The sequence below is a fragment of the Gallinula chloropus genome, assembly GCF_964237585.1.
Source record: "Gallinula chloropus genome assembly, chromosome: 2".
NCBI classification, from domain to species: domain Eukaryota; kingdom Metazoa; phylum Chordata; class Aves; order Gruiformes; family Rallidae; genus Gallinula; species Gallinula chloropus.
The window spans coordinates 60429326-60447965 of record NC_140086.1 but is presented as its reverse complement, the minus strand read 5'-3'; the positions used below and the strand labels follow the sequence as shown (position 1 = coordinate 60447965).

The following is an 18640-nucleotide window of genomic DNA, read 5'->3' as shown; positions in this document are numbered from 1 at the left end:
TGACATAAACACCATCAGTCAAGTGTCCAAAAAGGATCTGTCACCAGTAACACAACACACAGAGGATGCGATCACATCAACTTATGTAGCTACCCAGTGATTGGCAGTTACAATAGCATTTGTCTGACTTAAAACTCCACAGTACTCCAGATTTATTCTACTCCTACAATAGTTTTTTTCAACTTGGAAAAGTTACAGGGCTGTATCTTAAATATATGGGAAATGTAATAACGTCTGTGTAAATAGGAAGTGCTCCTCCCTCGCACTGTCAGGTTACAGTCTAGTAAGAGGATCCATACTCCAACTAGCACAAATTCTAAGGTTCATTTCATTATTTTAGAAATTATGTTAAATGTTCATTCTTGTCTTTGAACTATTGACAAATCTTGCCACTTGAAGATCAGAAATACTTCTAGATAATGTAAATGATTCTATTTTCCCACTCAAATTCAAGGTGATAAGCACTAGTTTCAATACATGGGAGAATCACAGAATCACAAGGTTGGAAAAGACCTTTAAGATCATCAGGTCCAACCATTTCCATCCTAAGCTAAACCATATCCCTAAGAAAAAACATGCCACACCACTGTGACTATATGCTTTATTGCTCTTATGCCTTTGACCTCATGACCGTCGGTCCAGCCATCTGCAAATCTTCTGCACTAAATCAGTAGAAGCAGACTTGGAAGTTCTTGGTATCTTCCTCTCTTCCCTTTGGCTCCTCTTTGGCTAAACATGTCTGACTTTGAGCTTTAAATACCTAGCTTTATTAAACATTGCTCTATTTTGGCTCAGCACACAGGGCAATGTTAGTGTTGTCCTCATGATTTTGCAAGGGCTCTGGAAAACCTTTCCTGCGCAGTGATATATGCTGCTTTAAAGGTAACAACAAGCCCCTTGAAAAATACTTCTTTTAAAGTTTTAAGTCCTTGCTACTATTAGAATTAACTATCAGGACTTTACATTATTGCATGGGTCTGGCTGAGACCCACAGCAGCACTCACAGCATGGTAATAAGGTGCTGTGGACACACCAGTGTTTTGGCTGCTGCTGAGCAGCGCTGACACAGCACCAGGGCTGTCTCTCTCCAGCATCGCCCTTCAGCAGTAGGCTGGGGGTGGGCAGGATCTTTTCAGGGGATACAGCCAGGACAGATGAACCAAACTGACCAAAGGGATACTCCTTGCCATATGATGTCTGCTCAGCAGTGAAACCTAAGAGAAAGGAGGAGGAGAGGGTGGTATTCATTATCTGTGTTTGTTGGCTGGAGCAGCTGCTATGCATACTGAAGATGCTCTAGTGGCTGGACATTGCTGTTGGGAAGTAAAGAATAAATCTTTTGGTTTTCCTTTTATCTTGATCCACAAAGGTGTTGGGTTTTTTTTTCCTCAATCTTATTTTTCTCCCCTCCCTGTCCCATAGAGGAAAAGTGTGATAGAGCGGCTTGGTGGGCATCTGAGGTTGAGTCAAATTCAACCCACTAATGTCACTGGAAATTCAAAGTAACTAGTTCAAAGCAATTGCAGAGAACTGACTGATTTAAGATCGTAAGACCATGGTATGCATTCAAAATTTTACTCTCAGGCAGGACTAAGCATTACTTAGAGAAGACTCTCTGTGTCTTTTGCTTTTTTCTTGGTACATTTTAATGTGGCACTACTGCATAAAGAAAAAAACCCAAAAAACTGCATAGTCTAGAATTAGCATATAAGGAAATGAAATGAGAAATGTCTCAAACTTTATACCTAGAGAATTCTTCTGCAGAAGGGGATTCTTTTTCATCATGAATTCTTCAGATTTCTTACTCTCATTTTACACTTTCCTTGTAACCTTTATTCTCATCATTAAATGGGTCCCTACATTTTGATCCACCTAAAATCTATTTCAATTAAAAAATATTTTATGAAAATAGACTCCAGTTAGGAAAAATTTCCTGTAAATATTAGTGTCCTAAAATAAAACTGTATCTAAGCTATGCCATTTTAGATTCCTGTTTTTCAATATATACCACTGCTATTTAAATAAGAGACACATATGGCTGCCTGAGAAGAGACAGTCTGCTTAAAGCTGAAACTCAGAATTGAAACTTTCATTAAGTAAAATATCTTTATTTATTTATTTTTTTAAAATTTCATTGGAGCACTTCTAAGATTCAGCTCTGCAAAACTATGTCCTTTGCTGCACCAGAAAAACAGCAAATAGATCCAACTTCAATTATGTGTCATTTTCATCCAAGAAAATCAGAATAAGTCTTGATGAATGCAATCTTACAGAACATACCAAGATTAAATCACTCAAAGCTTCAAGAACTCTGCTGAATGATGGCTTATGGCTGTGTTAACTGGAGACTCGCCAATGAAAGATTGTTTTATTTCAAATTTTTCATCTTTATTTAAGGGTAAACAACTAATCACGGATGTATAAAAATGTTTAAATGTAATATTTTGAAACGTATGAAGTGAGAACTGAATAGAAAGGTCAGGATTTAGGTTTGTAAATCAAGGGTGCTGATTACACTGATAACCAGTATCTGAAGACAAAGCTGTAATTTATGCACACTGGTGATCAATGGCCCATTTACAGCTTACTTGTCAATGGATTTATGAACACACACAGGGCAGGGGACAGACGTCCTTTCGTTTATGGCAGAGTTGGATTCATATGCCAGCAAGGATCGGTCTCCTTCTGTGTTCCTTAGCTGGACTCCAGGCAAAGGTCCTCTTTGTGTCTCTCGTGAGCTAAGCTCAATTCAAATCCAGGTTCAACAGAGTCCCCAGGGAAGTGGTCACAGCACTGAGCTCAACTGAGTTCAAGAAGCGTCTGGACGCTGCACTCAGTCCCATGCTCTGACTTGGCTGGCCCTGTGTGGAGCCAGGAGTTGGACTTGATGACCCTTGTGGGTCCCTTCCAACTCAGGAGATTCTGGGTCTACCTGGTTGATATCTTTTAATGGAGAAAACACTCTGGAAGGCCGATTATAATTAGAAACGAGTTATTAACAATAAGGATAAGATAATTCATTAAAACAGAATCTACCACCACCAGTGTACTCAAAACATGGGCAAAAGTACAACATACATCCCGACATATGTTTTTCCTTACTTCCTGCATTAGTGCTTTTAAATGCACTTTTAAACAAGGGAACGGCTTACTTGAATGTTACTTTTCCTTCTGCCTAGAATCTGTGGCCAACACCTAGATCCACTGCTTCAGCGAATACAAGAAAATAACCTCTTGATTTTATAATATATGAGGGTAAGTAGGGGTTTATTGACTTACTCATAAACAAATCAATCTGACAGCTTTTTTATTTTTCCCCTGGATCAGTGTTACTATGACATCATAAGAACAGCCAGAACACAAAATGTAACGAAAAGCATAATTGTCTCATTTTTACCAAGTCAGATAAAGGAAGGTAGACACTATTCTTTATATATTCATAATGAATCCTAACACATGCCATTGCACAGAATCTTTCTAACTTTTAAAATTAATGAATCTGTTTCCATGCCCAAAACCAGCAATACAGTAGACTAAAGCATGCATGAAAGAAATTTGTTATATAAAACACAGAGAAATTTTGGAAGAGTAGTGCTTTACTGAGATAGAAATAGAGGAAATATCTTTCATTATATCAAAAAACCTGGTATCTTCTTTTACCTCCTTGATTTGATCTCTTATGAAGCCCAAGGCTTATACTGACAAATACAAGTATAATGTTTATAAGTACGAAAATAAAATTGGAATTTTTTTTTTACCTATACACTATTTAGAGATATAAATGTATAGCTATTTTTTCCCCCAAGACATCCATTAAAGACATTATTTCTTCAGAACGCATAATAATCTTCATCAGGATACATACAATTTTTTTACATGCTGCCATCGATTTGATTTAAACAGGAGACTAAAATTATAAATGTGACAACCTTACAAAATTTAAATTATTTAAAACTTCATAATTCATAGGCTACCACTGTTTTCTTAATTTAGCTTGCATTCAGATGCAAACTGCCTATAAAGTAGTTTGACATAATCACATGCAGAAACACCACTTTTCTTCCAGCTTCTTCCTACTCACAGTTTCTAGTACTGCATGATCAAAGATTTAAAAAAATAAACCCTTAGAAATTAAGATATTGAGCCTTTCCACTTGGATTTTTGTCTTACATCATTAATTTTTATTACACTCCTGTCTATGTTTAACTAAAATTGCAGGTTTTGATAGGATATGAATCCTAGACAAGCTCCAAACATCAAGAAAAGCATGGCAGGGCATTGCACTTGAAGGACTACCAATCAACACAGGAGTCTTAGAATTTCTTTTCTCTTTGTCTGTAATGACAAAAAAAAAACATTTTAATCTTAGTCTTTTTCTGTAGATAGGTAATAAACACATCTTAGGAAAAAAGTTTAGCTGTCAGTGTGAAACAGCATATAGTAAGAAAACTAGCCAGCACACACTGGAATCTCTGTTAGACGAACATAACATAGAGAAGTCACGTATCAGAATAATGTGGCTCTGCACTTTATTGCTGATGGGTAAGTAACAGCAGCAAGGACAGCATTTCTTAATGGGAAGCGCTGCTATACCTAGTGACATATGCTGGGAGCACTGCATTCTGAATCACAGAGATGTCATGGCTGTTGTACTACACTTGCAAAAGATTCACACTGTCACTGAGCAAAAACATTTTGAATTGACATTGGGGGTTTTTTTTGGAGTTTCCTGCATTAATTCATTTCCCATCAGTACAGAGAAGAGATCGTGGCAGAAATGTCAGACACGTAATTCAATTCAATTCTCCTTTTTTTTTCAGCAAAGTGTTTTTAAGTTATAGCAAAGTTTAGGCTGACCTCCTTGCACATTCATGCAAGCCTGCCATGGTACAATCACTGATGATTAGAATATAAACCAGAAGCAACATAGTAAGCTATTTTGTCATTCCTACTGTATTAATGTTTATAGGAAAATACCTAACAAAGACTTGTCTTTCCTAGATAAGTCGGCTTAATTATCTACAGGTTTGTCCATTATCACATTGAAATGTTCTTTCATTTTACGTTTATGAGCCATATTAATTTTATATGCCCACAGCAAATTCTCTAATTTGATTATTTCAATTGCTAGGTCCAGTCAAAATTATCCGTAACAAAATCTGGGAAGGAAAAAAAAAACCCAGTTGTAATATTGATTTCATGTTTTATTTATGGTATATAAACTTCAGTTACAGGAGTGATTTATTTTTCCCCTTGAAATTGTAATGAAATGCTATGCTACTGAGAGATTTGTCCAATGAAGAACTTTAAAGATACAGACAAATTCATACTGTCACTGAGCAAGTGCCACTTTGAAATGGAGTTGACAGTTCCCTACAGCAGTCCAAAGGGCTATATTTGGGGGGGGCACTTTGCAAAATATTTCCCATTTGTTGGAACAGAGATAATAAATGTTAGTGAGGCATTGTTCTTGTTTGGAAGCTAAATTAATGATCCCCTTACTGACAGACTTTGTTCCTTTAGTAATTCTAAGACTCTTTTTTTTTTGTTAGCCAGTAGGCTTATTATTTTGTCCTAAACTCAGGATTTTTAATCATGTCTAGTTTAGAAGCAAACGATGCTTCATAATAGACTAGGTTTTATGTTTTCATTACTAGGAAAATAACAATAATGTGCCTGGTTTTTAAGTTTAGAACTACACACATTGTTAAGGAAAAGTTTGGTTTAGAAAACAAACAAGGAACTTTATATTATCACTTTTTCAACTTTACCTTACATAATCATAAACACACAGGCTAATCTCTCCTTAAGGCTACCCAGTAAAGTGATAGCCTAGTAAGACTTGCTAGTAATTTTATGTTGCTGTAGGTATAAAGGCATTCATTGTAAAATTAAGTCCAAATAGAAACCTGGAAAAACTAAGAAACATCCCAGATTTTCAAAATGTACAGCATTCCAGTAAGTGAATGTATCTACAGATCAAAATTCCTCATAATTCTAATGAATATTCAGCTTCGATTTCAAAGTAAGGCTCAAACCTTCACACAATGACAAGAAGACTGCTACACATCATATGGATTTTACTAAATATGAAGCTTAAGCCTCTAGCACATACCAGGACACCATATGCACGCTTTGTTAGAAGAAAAACAAGAACACAGTTGGGAAGTATTTCCATTACTTTTCCAAATATAATTGTTGATTGTCTTTTCACCAATGGCATGCAGAAAGATTAAAGAAGGTGACTGGTCAACTGAAATTAATAACAAAAAAACAAAAATCCCTCTACTATGAAGCTATTGAAAACTTAGTTCTACCAAGCACCTGCAAAATTTAAACCTAATATGATGTTTATTCTGCTTTCTGGAACTTTAAAAATCGAGAAAAATGTAATCTAAAGAAATATTGCAAAATAGGCCCCCTTTTTTCATATTTTTATATCAAATTTTCAGACCAACTGGTGCTATTTCAGCAGAGGGAGAAAATAAACACGTTTTCCATCACCTACACCTTACTCGCCTTATTTGCATATTATTGCACTATTTTTTTAAGCTTCAAAACCAATTAAAATAGAAAACCAGATTTAACTATATGACTTAAAAAAACTAAAATGAAAATTCATAAGACCTGTGCAGCCAATAGCCCCTTTCAATAGGTTTGGGTTTTTTTTTTTGCATTTATTATGTTTGGTTTCAGCCTCAGATTACCTTGCAAGGCAGATTTAATAGCAGTTGGAAGCAGTCGGAATTGCTTAAACCACAAGTTTAAAAGCAGCCATGCTTTCTGAGGGAAATTGGAAACAAGAGAGCTTTTCTAGAACTAAGAGGTTCATTTCTCTGTATCTGTTATGAAAACACTGTGTGAACGTACCTGAGCACACTGCAGTTACAGAAAAGTATGTTCACATTCTCCCCTCTCAGTGCAATCTTCATACAGCTAAGACTGAATGCAAGGAAGATCAGTGTACTTTCAGCCGCTGCATTTAAAACCACATTACTTTAAGACTACATTAAGAGGAGCACTGATTGTGACTGATAAAGCCTTTTCTTTATGGAGCTTCTTTGGACATCTGAAGTACAATTTGCTTCTCGGCCTCAGACCGAGTTCTCTTATTCGACATAAAAAAGATTTAGTGCAAGACCTCTGGAGAATTTAAGGCTGAACAGCCCAAACTGGCAGAGGAACTACTCATACAGTACAATTCATTCAGGAAAATATTCTGATTTATTTTTACCAAGGAAAAGGCCAGGTCCTCTCTTTAAGAGAAGAAAAGCTGACTTGCTTGGAACTTCACCCCAGGATCATGAATTATTGTGAACAGCAAAAACTCAGTCATCTGGATACACACAATTTAGAAACTGAAATCTCTGCTAATTGCTGTATTTGTGTTTAATTTGCATACCTGCCAGAAACCTGGGAATCTTGACCATTATATGAAAGAAACTGTTGCATGTTTGTAACTTGAACCCTACTTTTGAAGATTAATTAACTACTCCAGCTAAAACTACAAAACCAGGAGCCAATCTCAGTAGTATTAGGCTACGCCCAGGAAATACAGTCTTGATAAGACTACTGTTGAAACCAACGCAAAACTGCTGGGAAGTAGTTAAGAGGTATTTAAGAGAGAAATGATAGTGTATAAAATTTAGAAAAGGAATGGATATTTCTCCAGATAGTAAGAACACAAGATTGTTTTGAGTGCTACTTATGAGGCCACAATTGCTAACTGGTTTCTGAAGAGAGCACATTTTCTACTTTTATTTGATGATGTGACAAATTACAGACTTAAGTCTTTTCAAATACACAGGAAAAGTGAACATATTTAATTAATGCAATTTAGAGCTACTTCTACTTAAAACGTATTTACTTATGTTCTTAAAGTTAAATCATGGTGCAATATGTTTTCCCATAAAATACAGCTAAAAAGATTAAAAAACATTAAGTGGGCTGTGAGAGTACATTAAGTAACTTTTCTCTGAAGATAGCTGGGAGAACTCTAGAAGATCCTACAAGAACATGTGGTCACAACTCACAGAAAACTCTGTCCATGACTATATACCTGTAGTAGTCCCACATGTGGTTCAGTCTTAAGAATTGCTTTAGTTGTCATGGCTAGCCAGCAGCAAATTGCAAATTTATAAGCTTTACTGATCACTCTGACTGTTCAGCAGCCCACCGTGGTTTTAATGTTGACAGCAACATTAATATTGGCAGTGGATTTCAAGCAACCTCTCTAAATGATATGAAGATAGATGAACAGTGAACACCAAATTATTCTTGTTTTTTTTTTCCCTTGTGTGGCCAAATCTGTCCATTTCATGGCTATACTGTACATGAAGCTGAATATGTGATTAAGTACACACAATTAGCACACAAATCTTTCTGTGCTCATTTATATATGCTATTCCTCTTAGCTTGTCTTCATTCGATGAGAAAAGTGTTTCAAAAGGCTTGAAGCATTTAACAGTCCCATATACCTTGCACACTATAAGCAGCCAAATGGAATGCAAGCAGAATAGTGAGAGAATGAAAAACAGTTTAGTTGTTTCAGGTTTGGAGCAGTAAATTATCATATTATTCATTGAACTCTCCCTAGGCTCAGCCAGCCATACATCATCTGTCAATACTCAAAATTCAACCTATAAATTAATGTAATGATTTTTGTCCTGTCTCTAAATGTGTGCTGTTCTCAGGAGTGGTCAGGAATCACAAAAGTCATGCCATTTTACAATACGTGATACATATTCACAAATCCCAGGAGACTGGACCTGCATTCCATGTAGATGATCAGAAGCCCTTTAACTCAGTTGATACCTGTCATCCCCTCCAGTGTTAGCAAACTTGTGGAGAGCAGGTGGGCTATTACACCAGTTCCAAAAGGAAAGGAATCAGAAATATGTTCAAACACAATAAGCACGAGTTGAACAATTATAGCTTCTATTATTGTCACAGAAAGTTTTTGAGTGGGAAAAAGAATATGAGAAAAAGGTAACGAACTAGAAGCCTACCAGCTAAGTAGTTCTTTGTGTTGGAAGGTTAGTACCAAGCCAGTAACATCTCAGAAGAGTAGATAGAAAGGATTAAGAGTTCGAGTGATAAATAGAAGTACTAAAAAACTAAGACCCTTAACATTACTAGTCTGAATAACAATAAATTATCCTAAAGTAAAGAGAACCATAATAAGTGATAAACACTTACATAGGGTTATCTTACACTTGCTTATTTGCTAACAGTTCCTCAATGCATCAATATTTCTTTATGTATGTACAGAGTTTACATGGCAAGGTTTGGGCAATAAGGGGTGCTGCAGGCACGATTTCTGTGAGGAGACACCAGAAGCTGTTCTAATGTTGGAAGGAGCCAATTCCAGCTGGTTGAAGCGGAGCCCATCAGCAATGCTGGTAGTGCTTCTACGAGAATACATTTCAGATAAAGTGAAAGCACTGAGCAGCAGTGTGTGATAGGGAAGAGTGAGGAAAAAATGTGAGAGAAATAGCCCTGCAGACACAAAGACCAGAGAAGGAGTGGGAGGTGGTGGTCCAGGCACTAGAGCAAAAATTCCCCTGCGGCCCGTGGAAACCATGGTGAAGCAGGCTGTCCCCTTGAAGTCCGTGGATAACCACAGTGGAGCAGATACAGACACTGAAGCAAGTGGATGTGCCTTGAAGAAGCTGCAACCCGGAAAAGCCCATAGTGGAGCAGGCTCCTGTCTGGAGCTGCAGTCTGTGGAGAGAAGCCCATGTAGGAGCAGGTTTTCTGTGAGGACCTGTAACCCCATGTGGGTTGCATACTGGTGCAATCTGTTCCTAAAGAACTGTACCTTGGAAAGGATCCAAGTTGAAGAAGTTTATTAAAGACTATATAGTACAATATAGGACTCCATGTTGGAGCAGAGAAAAAACATGAGGAGGATGGAGTGGCAGACATGAAAAGTGATGAACTGCAATGCCCATGCTCTGTCCCTCTGTACCACTTGGGAGAAGTATGCAGAAGAGCTGGCAGTGAAGTTGAGCCTGGGAAGAAGGGAAGGGCGGGTAGAAGGTGTTTTTTGGAGTGGGCTGTTGGGATTACTTATGTATTTCTCACTTTTCTACTATTCATTGGCAATAAATTAATCTTCCTCAAGTCTGCTCTGCCTGTTTCAGTAACTTGTGTGCTAATGTTGACCCATGAGCCTTTAATCCGATCTTCTCCCCTTGCCCTGTTAAGGAGTGGGGGAGAGAGAGCAGCCTGGTGGGAAGCTGGTGGCCAGTCAATGTCAACCCATTACAACATGTTCTGTGGGTCCTAGATATGAATGTTGGAAACAAGAGGTAGTGCAGACTTATCTAACAAGACATTCTAAAAACTGTCACTGAACAAGCCCTGCCTCCTCACAGGTCTGATATATTTACTGGTAAGAGCAGGTGATCGTGTCTCTATTTTGACTACTACAAACCAGATGTAAAGCATGGGATATTTCCAGAGGCATGATGGCTTCCTAACATAAAGTTGCATCACTTACACCCTAGAGCTGGCTTGCAGCAGCCTGGCTTGCAGCCAAGACTGGTTCTAAAAAACTGAAAAATACAACCCTTTGCATATGGCACATCTTAGTATTTCTGCAAGGTCTTACAGGATAAGTCTCAAGGCAGTGATGATTCTCTTCAAAGTGTGTTATCCTTCGAGCTAGTTGGGCTTTTCTGACTAAATGCAGATTCATCGAGACCTAAATACACTGTCAGAAATCTACCCATCTCTACGCCTGACTGCCTGGCAGGCTGCTGAAGAATCCACGGCTGCAGCATCAAGGGCAGTTTTATCATGCTGATGGGGGTCAGAAGCCTAAAAGCCTAAAAGCACAGCTACACTACAATAATCAGGTTCTGGAATCCTGCCTGAATTTCCAAGGAAAACATCTTGTTTGAATTTCCTTCTTACAAGACCCTTTATAAAATCTATTTTTCAATTGCAGTCTTTATAATACAGGAAGTAGCAAATTTGAAACTCTACCAATGTATGCTACTACGTTCTGTAGTTCTAGGTGATAGGCACTATAAGCCTAGGAAAGAAATGGAATCCATTTCTCCTGGGTTTACAGAAAACTTCTTAAAACTCTAAGTATCGTTCACTTCTTTTCCAAAATACCTACCACAGCAGAGGCCCCTATAACAAATTATTCAATTAAAGACTACCACATGCACAATACAGCAGGAGAAAGATTAACCAAGATGGAAAGGACAGGTTTTTCTTCTAGGTTCAACTATATGCTGCCATGCCATTCTCTTTTCCGCCTCTACACTGATACATTTCTGTTTCTTTCAGTTATGTTCAAAAAACCCTGAACAATCAAGACATAATCTACCAGGAATTATATCCATATATACAATAACACACATATATACCTATAAAAAGATATATCTCGTAACTCCCTAGGATAGGGAGGCTTCCCAAGATTACTTCCAGCATCATTTTCTATCATTAATATAGACAGGCAATGGTCATTTCTTTAGGTTTTTTTTTCTTCCTGCTCAGATCTACTTTCTATTGTTCTGTACTTTCTGATAATTAAGAATTCAGTTCTACAGTCAACAGAATAACAACCCGGTAACATGCCTAAGAAACTGAACAGCATGAGGAAAAACAACCTTAACTATAAATGACAATGTTGCAAGGTCTTTAAAAAAATCCCAAGCCTTTAATATTGTGGAAAGCCTGTAAAAAATTACTTTGCTTAATGTTCAGTGACAAATACTTGTCATGATCTGTTCTGCAAATACCAGAATGCTTATTAACATAGATTTTTAAAGGTACTTTTCAAATGAAAACATGCAATTTGTTTGCAAACTTCATCCTTTTTGAACTCAACCTGTTGTTTCATAACATGATTCCTAAATGTAAGAACAAGTTAAAAAACAATCCTGGGGTGGTTTTAGCTTCTACATCGTACCAAACATGCAGCAAGTTGAATGAGCAGGGTTTTTTTTAGGAGGATGATGACTTGTATTTAAACCTGCTTGAGAACACAGTTCATCTATTCTCATATAGTGTGTGGAAAGCCAACAGAGCAATTTCTCTTATGAATGCCAAGGTAAAGCCACAGAAAAGATGCATCTAAATACACAGAAAATAAGTGGATGAAGAGGAAGAAAGAGAAACTTTTCTCTGCTTTGAATATTTTTTTAAAAATTTCATGTTTATTAGTGGTAATAGCAATTGCAAAGCCATACTCTAACGTCACACATGGATATTTTAGTGAAGCCAGATTCAGTATCAATAAATATATCTATAGCAGATGTTTAATATGGGGACAAGTTCTCTGTCTAAGATTCTCTTCCAGACTGTTACATTCATCTGCCATTCAGTTAATGAAGCTGCACTTTGATACCCTCTTCCGAAAACTGCTAACAATCACAACTCAAAATGTGAAGCAATTTTATGCACAAAATTTCTCAAGGTTCTCAGATGGGTTTCTGTAATACAGAAAAAAAATATCTGTGTGAATACTTTTTGGCAGTGTAGAAGAAGTCAGTATGTTTAAAAGCATGGTGTACGGACACTGTGGGATCCATAGCATGAATGCACATTAAAATTGGTAGTGGCTTATTGCCTTATTTTCTAATAACACATGCTTCTATGATAAGAAGTAGATTTGGACTTTCACACTATTGACTAACAATGATTGTACCCGCCATTATAATTCAGTTATGTCGTGAATTATATAAGGGATAAAACAGTATTTGTGTATCTTTTTTTCACAGAACTATCAGTTATTTATTGCACAGTATATTTATCAAATCCATTGGAATCTCAAAAACGGGATGAGGAAGAAATCTTATTATATAAAGATACAGGAAGTATTAATAATTTCAAATTTCAGTTTAAGGTAAAGAGTCAGTGCTTACTGGGAAAGGTAACAGTATGAGAAACCTCTAGGGCAGAGACTCTGAGATTCATGTATCTATCTTAGTCTCTCCAAACCCCGAATTCAGCTGACCTCTCATCAACTACCAGATGAAACTGAAATCTGCTTGCTTTCTTCTGATTCTTTTCTAAAGTTGCTCAACAGCTGCAGGAAGATTTTTTTCCTCCTCTTTTACACTCAATGAGTCCTACACACATGCTAAAATGGATGATTCGCTATTATACTAGCTATCTTGCTTGACTTTTGTTCCTATGGGAACAGTTTGTATTTCATATAAATTTCGGTCCCTTTGAGTAAATCTGTGATAAGGAAAGCACTTACAGTGTCTGCGTTTCAACGTGTTTGTCCAGGAAGAAAGAATAATACAGAATGTTTCTATGTTTCAACATATTTGTCCAGGAAGAAAGAATAGTACAGAATGTTTCTACTTATCTAGATCCACTGTGTTAAACATTACTAAAGTGTGTCCAGACAAGTTTATAGCAAGGGAACAGCAAGGGCAACTAAATGCTTATCACACCTGCAGTACACAATACCTTACATGCCTTGCAGCTGTCTGATGAAACTTTAGAGAGAGAGAATATTTTCCAGCCTCCTAATGTTTTCACCCCAGAAGCCTTAAATATAGCCTTAAATTCCCATACTGCAGTCCCAGAGAAACTTTACCTTTCCCAGTTTCGGCAGTTAGAAATCTTACAGCTTTCCTACTCATCCTACCTCAGCTGCTTCTGCCAGGCTGGATGTTACTCTTGTCTCCTTGCTGTCCCCCACTTGCCCTACAAACTGAGAGTGCAGCAGTGCCTCTCAGCTCAGGGGCTTGCCAGGGAGAAGTGCTGAAGGGATGATGGCCGCTTTGTGCCGTTTCAAATTTAGCAGCTGGCAATTCTACTAAAACATCCCAAAAGCATATGAGCTTGTCTTCACAAGGTATTTTCTTTTAAATACTAATGAATTTTAGAACGAAGTTTGCACTTGATTAATAACCTAAAGTGAGTGAAAAGGATGGAAAGTTAACAGTCTAGCACCTGTTCCATCAATGCCCATGATCTGAAGACAGGGTAATATATTCTGCATTCCTCTCATTTGGCAGTTATACATATTATCAATGTGTGTCAGAAAAATACAGTTCAGACAGGCAACTAAAGAAAAGTAAGGACCAACAGGAAGGCAACCAGGCATGAGTTGCCAATATCAATCCAAATATTTCTAATTTATAGATGTTAAAATTGTAACAAAAAAGTCATATTTTTAGGTAAACATGACAAAATTAGGACATAAAAGTCATTATTATTGAGAAGGGAACTATTTGCCCAGGACAAAAAAAAAAAAAAGAAAAAAGAATTTTACTTCCTAAATAGTAATCTTAGAATATAATCTTTATCCTTTATAGGTACGACTCAAACTGAGCTTTACTCTGAAAAGTGAGTGCTGTTTCAAATATAATAAAAAAAGAGAGAATGTAAGAAATGTAAGAATCCAGAGCAACATATTTAATGTCATGCAATGCCCATCTTTTCACTTTTCGGGGGGGATGTCAAAATATTGTGGCATGTGTGGAAGTGAGAACATGCATCCGACCTCTGATGAATCGTATGCTTTACAGAGATATAAGTGAGGCCACTTCAGTGTATAAAAAATAATCAGAAACAGATAATGGAAAAGGCAGTGCCATAATTTTTCGTAGAACAACCCTGCAATTTTAACAGGGAAATATACCATACCTATACAGGAGTATTATTTTTCTGCATGCAAAAGCTGAACTTTGTATTTCTCTTTCCAGTACCTAAACTGCATTTGGGAAGCTATTCTTCACTTCCACCACCTCCATGATCCTGGAGCTTCAAACTCACAAAACTAACAATGAAAATGGGAAATTTAATCTGGTTGTTTTAGAAGCTTATGTAGCCATTTGTACTGTTAGTAGTAACAGCAGGTATGATCACTGATGCTTCATCTAGAAGTTTCAATGTTTCTCTGTAAGTTTTATTCAAAACCTCCAGGCTTCTTAGCTGTCAAAGGATACAGTGACATGAACTACATCTAATATTCCACTGACATCTGTCAAATTCTTCAAGTACAGAATATTTTTGCTTGTGAAAAATAACAAGGAGAAAAAGCTCAGCTCATAATCAGTAATAATTTGGCAGTAGCCCAAAAGCTTTTTCAGTATAAAAATGAACCAAATTTGTGTCTTTTTAAAATGGTAGCAGTGATGTAATCTTTTAAAGAGAAGAAGGCAACACCAACAAATGGTGAAAACAGATTTACAAGGAAAAAATATGTATAGAACTAAAAAAATGTATTACACGTTGTAACTTGACACCAACACTCATCTTCTTGCAGAGTTGTAACAAGACTTACCTAATGCAGTTTGACTGCACTCAGAAAATTGACAGCATAAGAATATAGAAGAAAAAAGACTGCTTATGAGGTAGATGTATAAAAAAGCTTTTATCAAGGTAACCATCACATTAGCAAGACATTCAAGAAATTAAAATAGTGTTTTGAACCCAAAAAACCTGCAAGAATTCTAGTATCAGTTAAACTTCATCTATATAGTGTAAAGACAGATAACCCCCTAAACCAGAAGAGTGTAACTGATCTATTTTTTTGCAATACCCCAGTTCTATTTTCCCCAGGACTTGAACAGTGGAAGTTTTATGGAAATGCCAGAGTATAATCTCTTAAAAATAATGATTGCAATGACTCTAGAACTGCAGTTCATGCACGCCTGGAAAGAAATAACCCCCTTCAATTTTTCTAATTCTCTACAAAATGAGGCATTGTACTGAAGGGAAGCCAGACAAATATGAGTATCTTGGAGTATGCCTGCATTTTTCACAGTTGCATTTCAAAAATTTCCCTGTCATTTTCCCCTTTTCCTCATGCTGTATCTCATTCTATACTTAAATTACTGAAATCATCTTTTTCAGCCCTAATTTTTTCCGTTCTTCTTGTCTCTGGATCCATGTTATCTGCAGCCTCTCATTTTGATTTTATCAACAGGTTTACAAGTTCTTCCATTTTCCTCACACCGTGTCATTTAGAAATCAAAATAAATTTTACACAAACCTGTCCACTGAGCCTAGAAGAGCCAGGGAATTATATAACTTACTACTTTGCTAACTTCACTAAAGAAATTTCTCTCCCATATGGTCTGTCATTGACCTAGTGCAATCTGGAAACTTCCTTTCTTGAAAGCTAGCTATTGTTCAGACACTATCCTCATCAAGTTGACAACTTCCACAACGGCACCACAAACTTCTGGTTTTAATCAGCATTCATATCCACCACTTATATTTTCTTGCTGGACCTGCACGGCCACCACTGCTCACTGCATCATACCTACAACGTTACAGTGAGTCTATAAGGCATTTTGGAACTCCTTGGTGCAGACGCTTGGGTTTCTGACACATTACAGACATGAGGCTCGCAGGAAGAACTGCTTGTCAACAGATAGGTTAGTCTGAGCATAGCTGTATCTATACAAAAACTAACAGAGCACTTAGCTGAAAAGAAAACTCCAACCACCACCACCAAACACACACAAACCCCATCCCAACAACCTTTTTAAAAAAGGCATTAGGGAAAGCGAGCAGTAGCTAGCACCCAGAGTTAAAAGAACTTCTCCATTTGCTTGATAATATACTGTGGAGTGCAGGAAAAAACCCAACATGTGAGAATGGGGAAGGATTTCTGTGAGGCTGCATGGAACCTCACTACTTTTAACTCCTACAAATTTTCAGTCTGTGTTGCTCCTGCTATTTGAATGGCCGTAGCGACACGGACGGACACTGGGCCTACGGTCTATATTTGTTCTTGTGAGAAGGTCACCTTGTAACTTAATAACAACTTTACTTTTTTTCTCCTCAATGTATTTAAAGGCAACAGGAGTATCTTTCTAACCATTTCTATTTGTCTTTAGAGTGCTTAATCTGCTTTTGATGACGAGAAGGTCCACAGCAGACACCTACTACAGTATCGTGGGTACCCGTCTGTCTTTCAGTCTTTGGCTCAAGGCTCCATCCACTCAAAACACACCTTTGTACAGAGCATAGCCTTAAGGTAGAGCATCTCATACTGGCATCTTGTTAGCACCTTATGGCACCTGCACCCTGTATACACAACTGGGTTCAAGGTTAAGGAATTGTATCATGCTTCTTACAGAAGAGTGAGTGGGCCAGATACACTGAACTTGCTTAGGTTGGTGCCTTCTCTGGTGAAATAATCCTGAAGTTATGATTGCTGACAGGTTTGGGTTTTTTTCAAATTTACCTGTATCATAACCATTCTAGGGAAGGAATCAGAACTTTTCATTAGAGAACAAGGGGAATTTGCGTGTAGGCAAATACAATTCAAATGTTTGCATTTGATTTTTAATCATTTTATGGAGTGACTATTAATTCTATATATTAAAAACTGAAGTCTTTAATGTGAACTACTTATCTGATAATTTCTTAAAGATTTTCTATGAGTCTGTTTTTTAAATTTAAATTAAAAAACTCAGTCTGTCAATCCATCCTTCGTGATGGGATGCGCATACCAATGTTTGCAAGATTTGATCTAAAATCCACTTAATTCATAACCTTACACACTTCCAATCTACCTCCTCCGCAAGTCTCCTGAATTTTGTTTCACTTCATTTCTTGGATTTTACATCATGCAATCATCATATGATAACACTGAGATATTATTTTAAAATGCACTTTTTCAAATATGCCACTAAATAAATAAGAATTTTATAATTTAAAAAAATCTCATAGGTATTAGGTTTTTTTCAGATAATGTATACGCTAGGACACAAACATATACAACAGCATTTTCAAACCAGAAAACAGTGCACTTCAACAGTACAGCGTTCAGTGTTTCACAAGTAACTACCTGTCATTATGTACCTTGATCTCTAAGTCTGTTCTCAACTCCTTCATTATATTACGTAGCTGTTCAAACTGCAGACTGCTTTACATCCAGCTTCACAATATCCTGAGGTTTTAGCTGGCATTTACCTCTTATTTTCAATGGCATGATAATTATTAGTTTAGTAAGTGCCTATAGCAAATATTAGTTAAAAAAAAATGTTTCAAGTCTTGACTTAATATCCCGTAGGTATTTTTAACTCTATTTTACAAGTTTAACTGAAAATCTCCCGTCTTTGGACCATCTGCATGCAGTCAAAGACAAGTAATGGAAAAAAGAGCTCTGTAACAACCTCAACACCTCCCAAAGTATATTAAACCCCCCCCAAAACACTACCAAACCCCCAAAACTCTAAACCCCCAAATCCAAAGTTCTTGTTTACAATGAATTCCTCTAAGCTAAGGATTTCTAATTGGTGTTTTAAGTTAATTCATCTGAATGACTTTGATGTGCAACTTGATTTCTTCAAGCCAGAGTTGAAGTACCAATTGCTTACCTGACTCACACGCAAATGTCTTAGACGTCTCGTCATGAAAGATAATTGCCACTGCATGCTTCTTTGTCTCTCGAGGCAATCTAGTTATGTTTTTGATATTGTGCAGCTCAGTCACCTTAAAATGAAGAAAAGTATTTTAGGTCAGTGTATGAAAAGCACAAACAGAAACATTAACCATAACTACTCCATTTTTATTTTAAATCCATTTTTTGCCTCCACAGGCTATTAACACTTCCAGGGTTTTTTTTAACTGAAAAGTAGGGTCTAAAGTAACAAATTTTTTTGTAGAATGTAACATATCAAAAAGTGGCTTTCTATAAAAT

General features: G+C 36.9%; 1 protein-coding gene across 1 annotated transcript in view; it reads right to left on the bottom strand.

The window, feature by feature from the left end:
- The window catches only part of DOK6 (docking protein 6), a gene marked incomplete at both ends in the record, with an annotated part of 242930 nt that overhangs the window by 106318 nt on the left and 117972 nt on the right, over positions 1-18640 (bottom strand). Inside the window, one exon of the mRNA XM_084280160.1 lies at positions 18318-18432. Within this exon, the coding sequence (XP_084136286.1) occupies positions 18318-18432 (115 nt within the window). The remainder of the gene's footprint in view (positions 1-18317; positions 18433-18640) is intronic.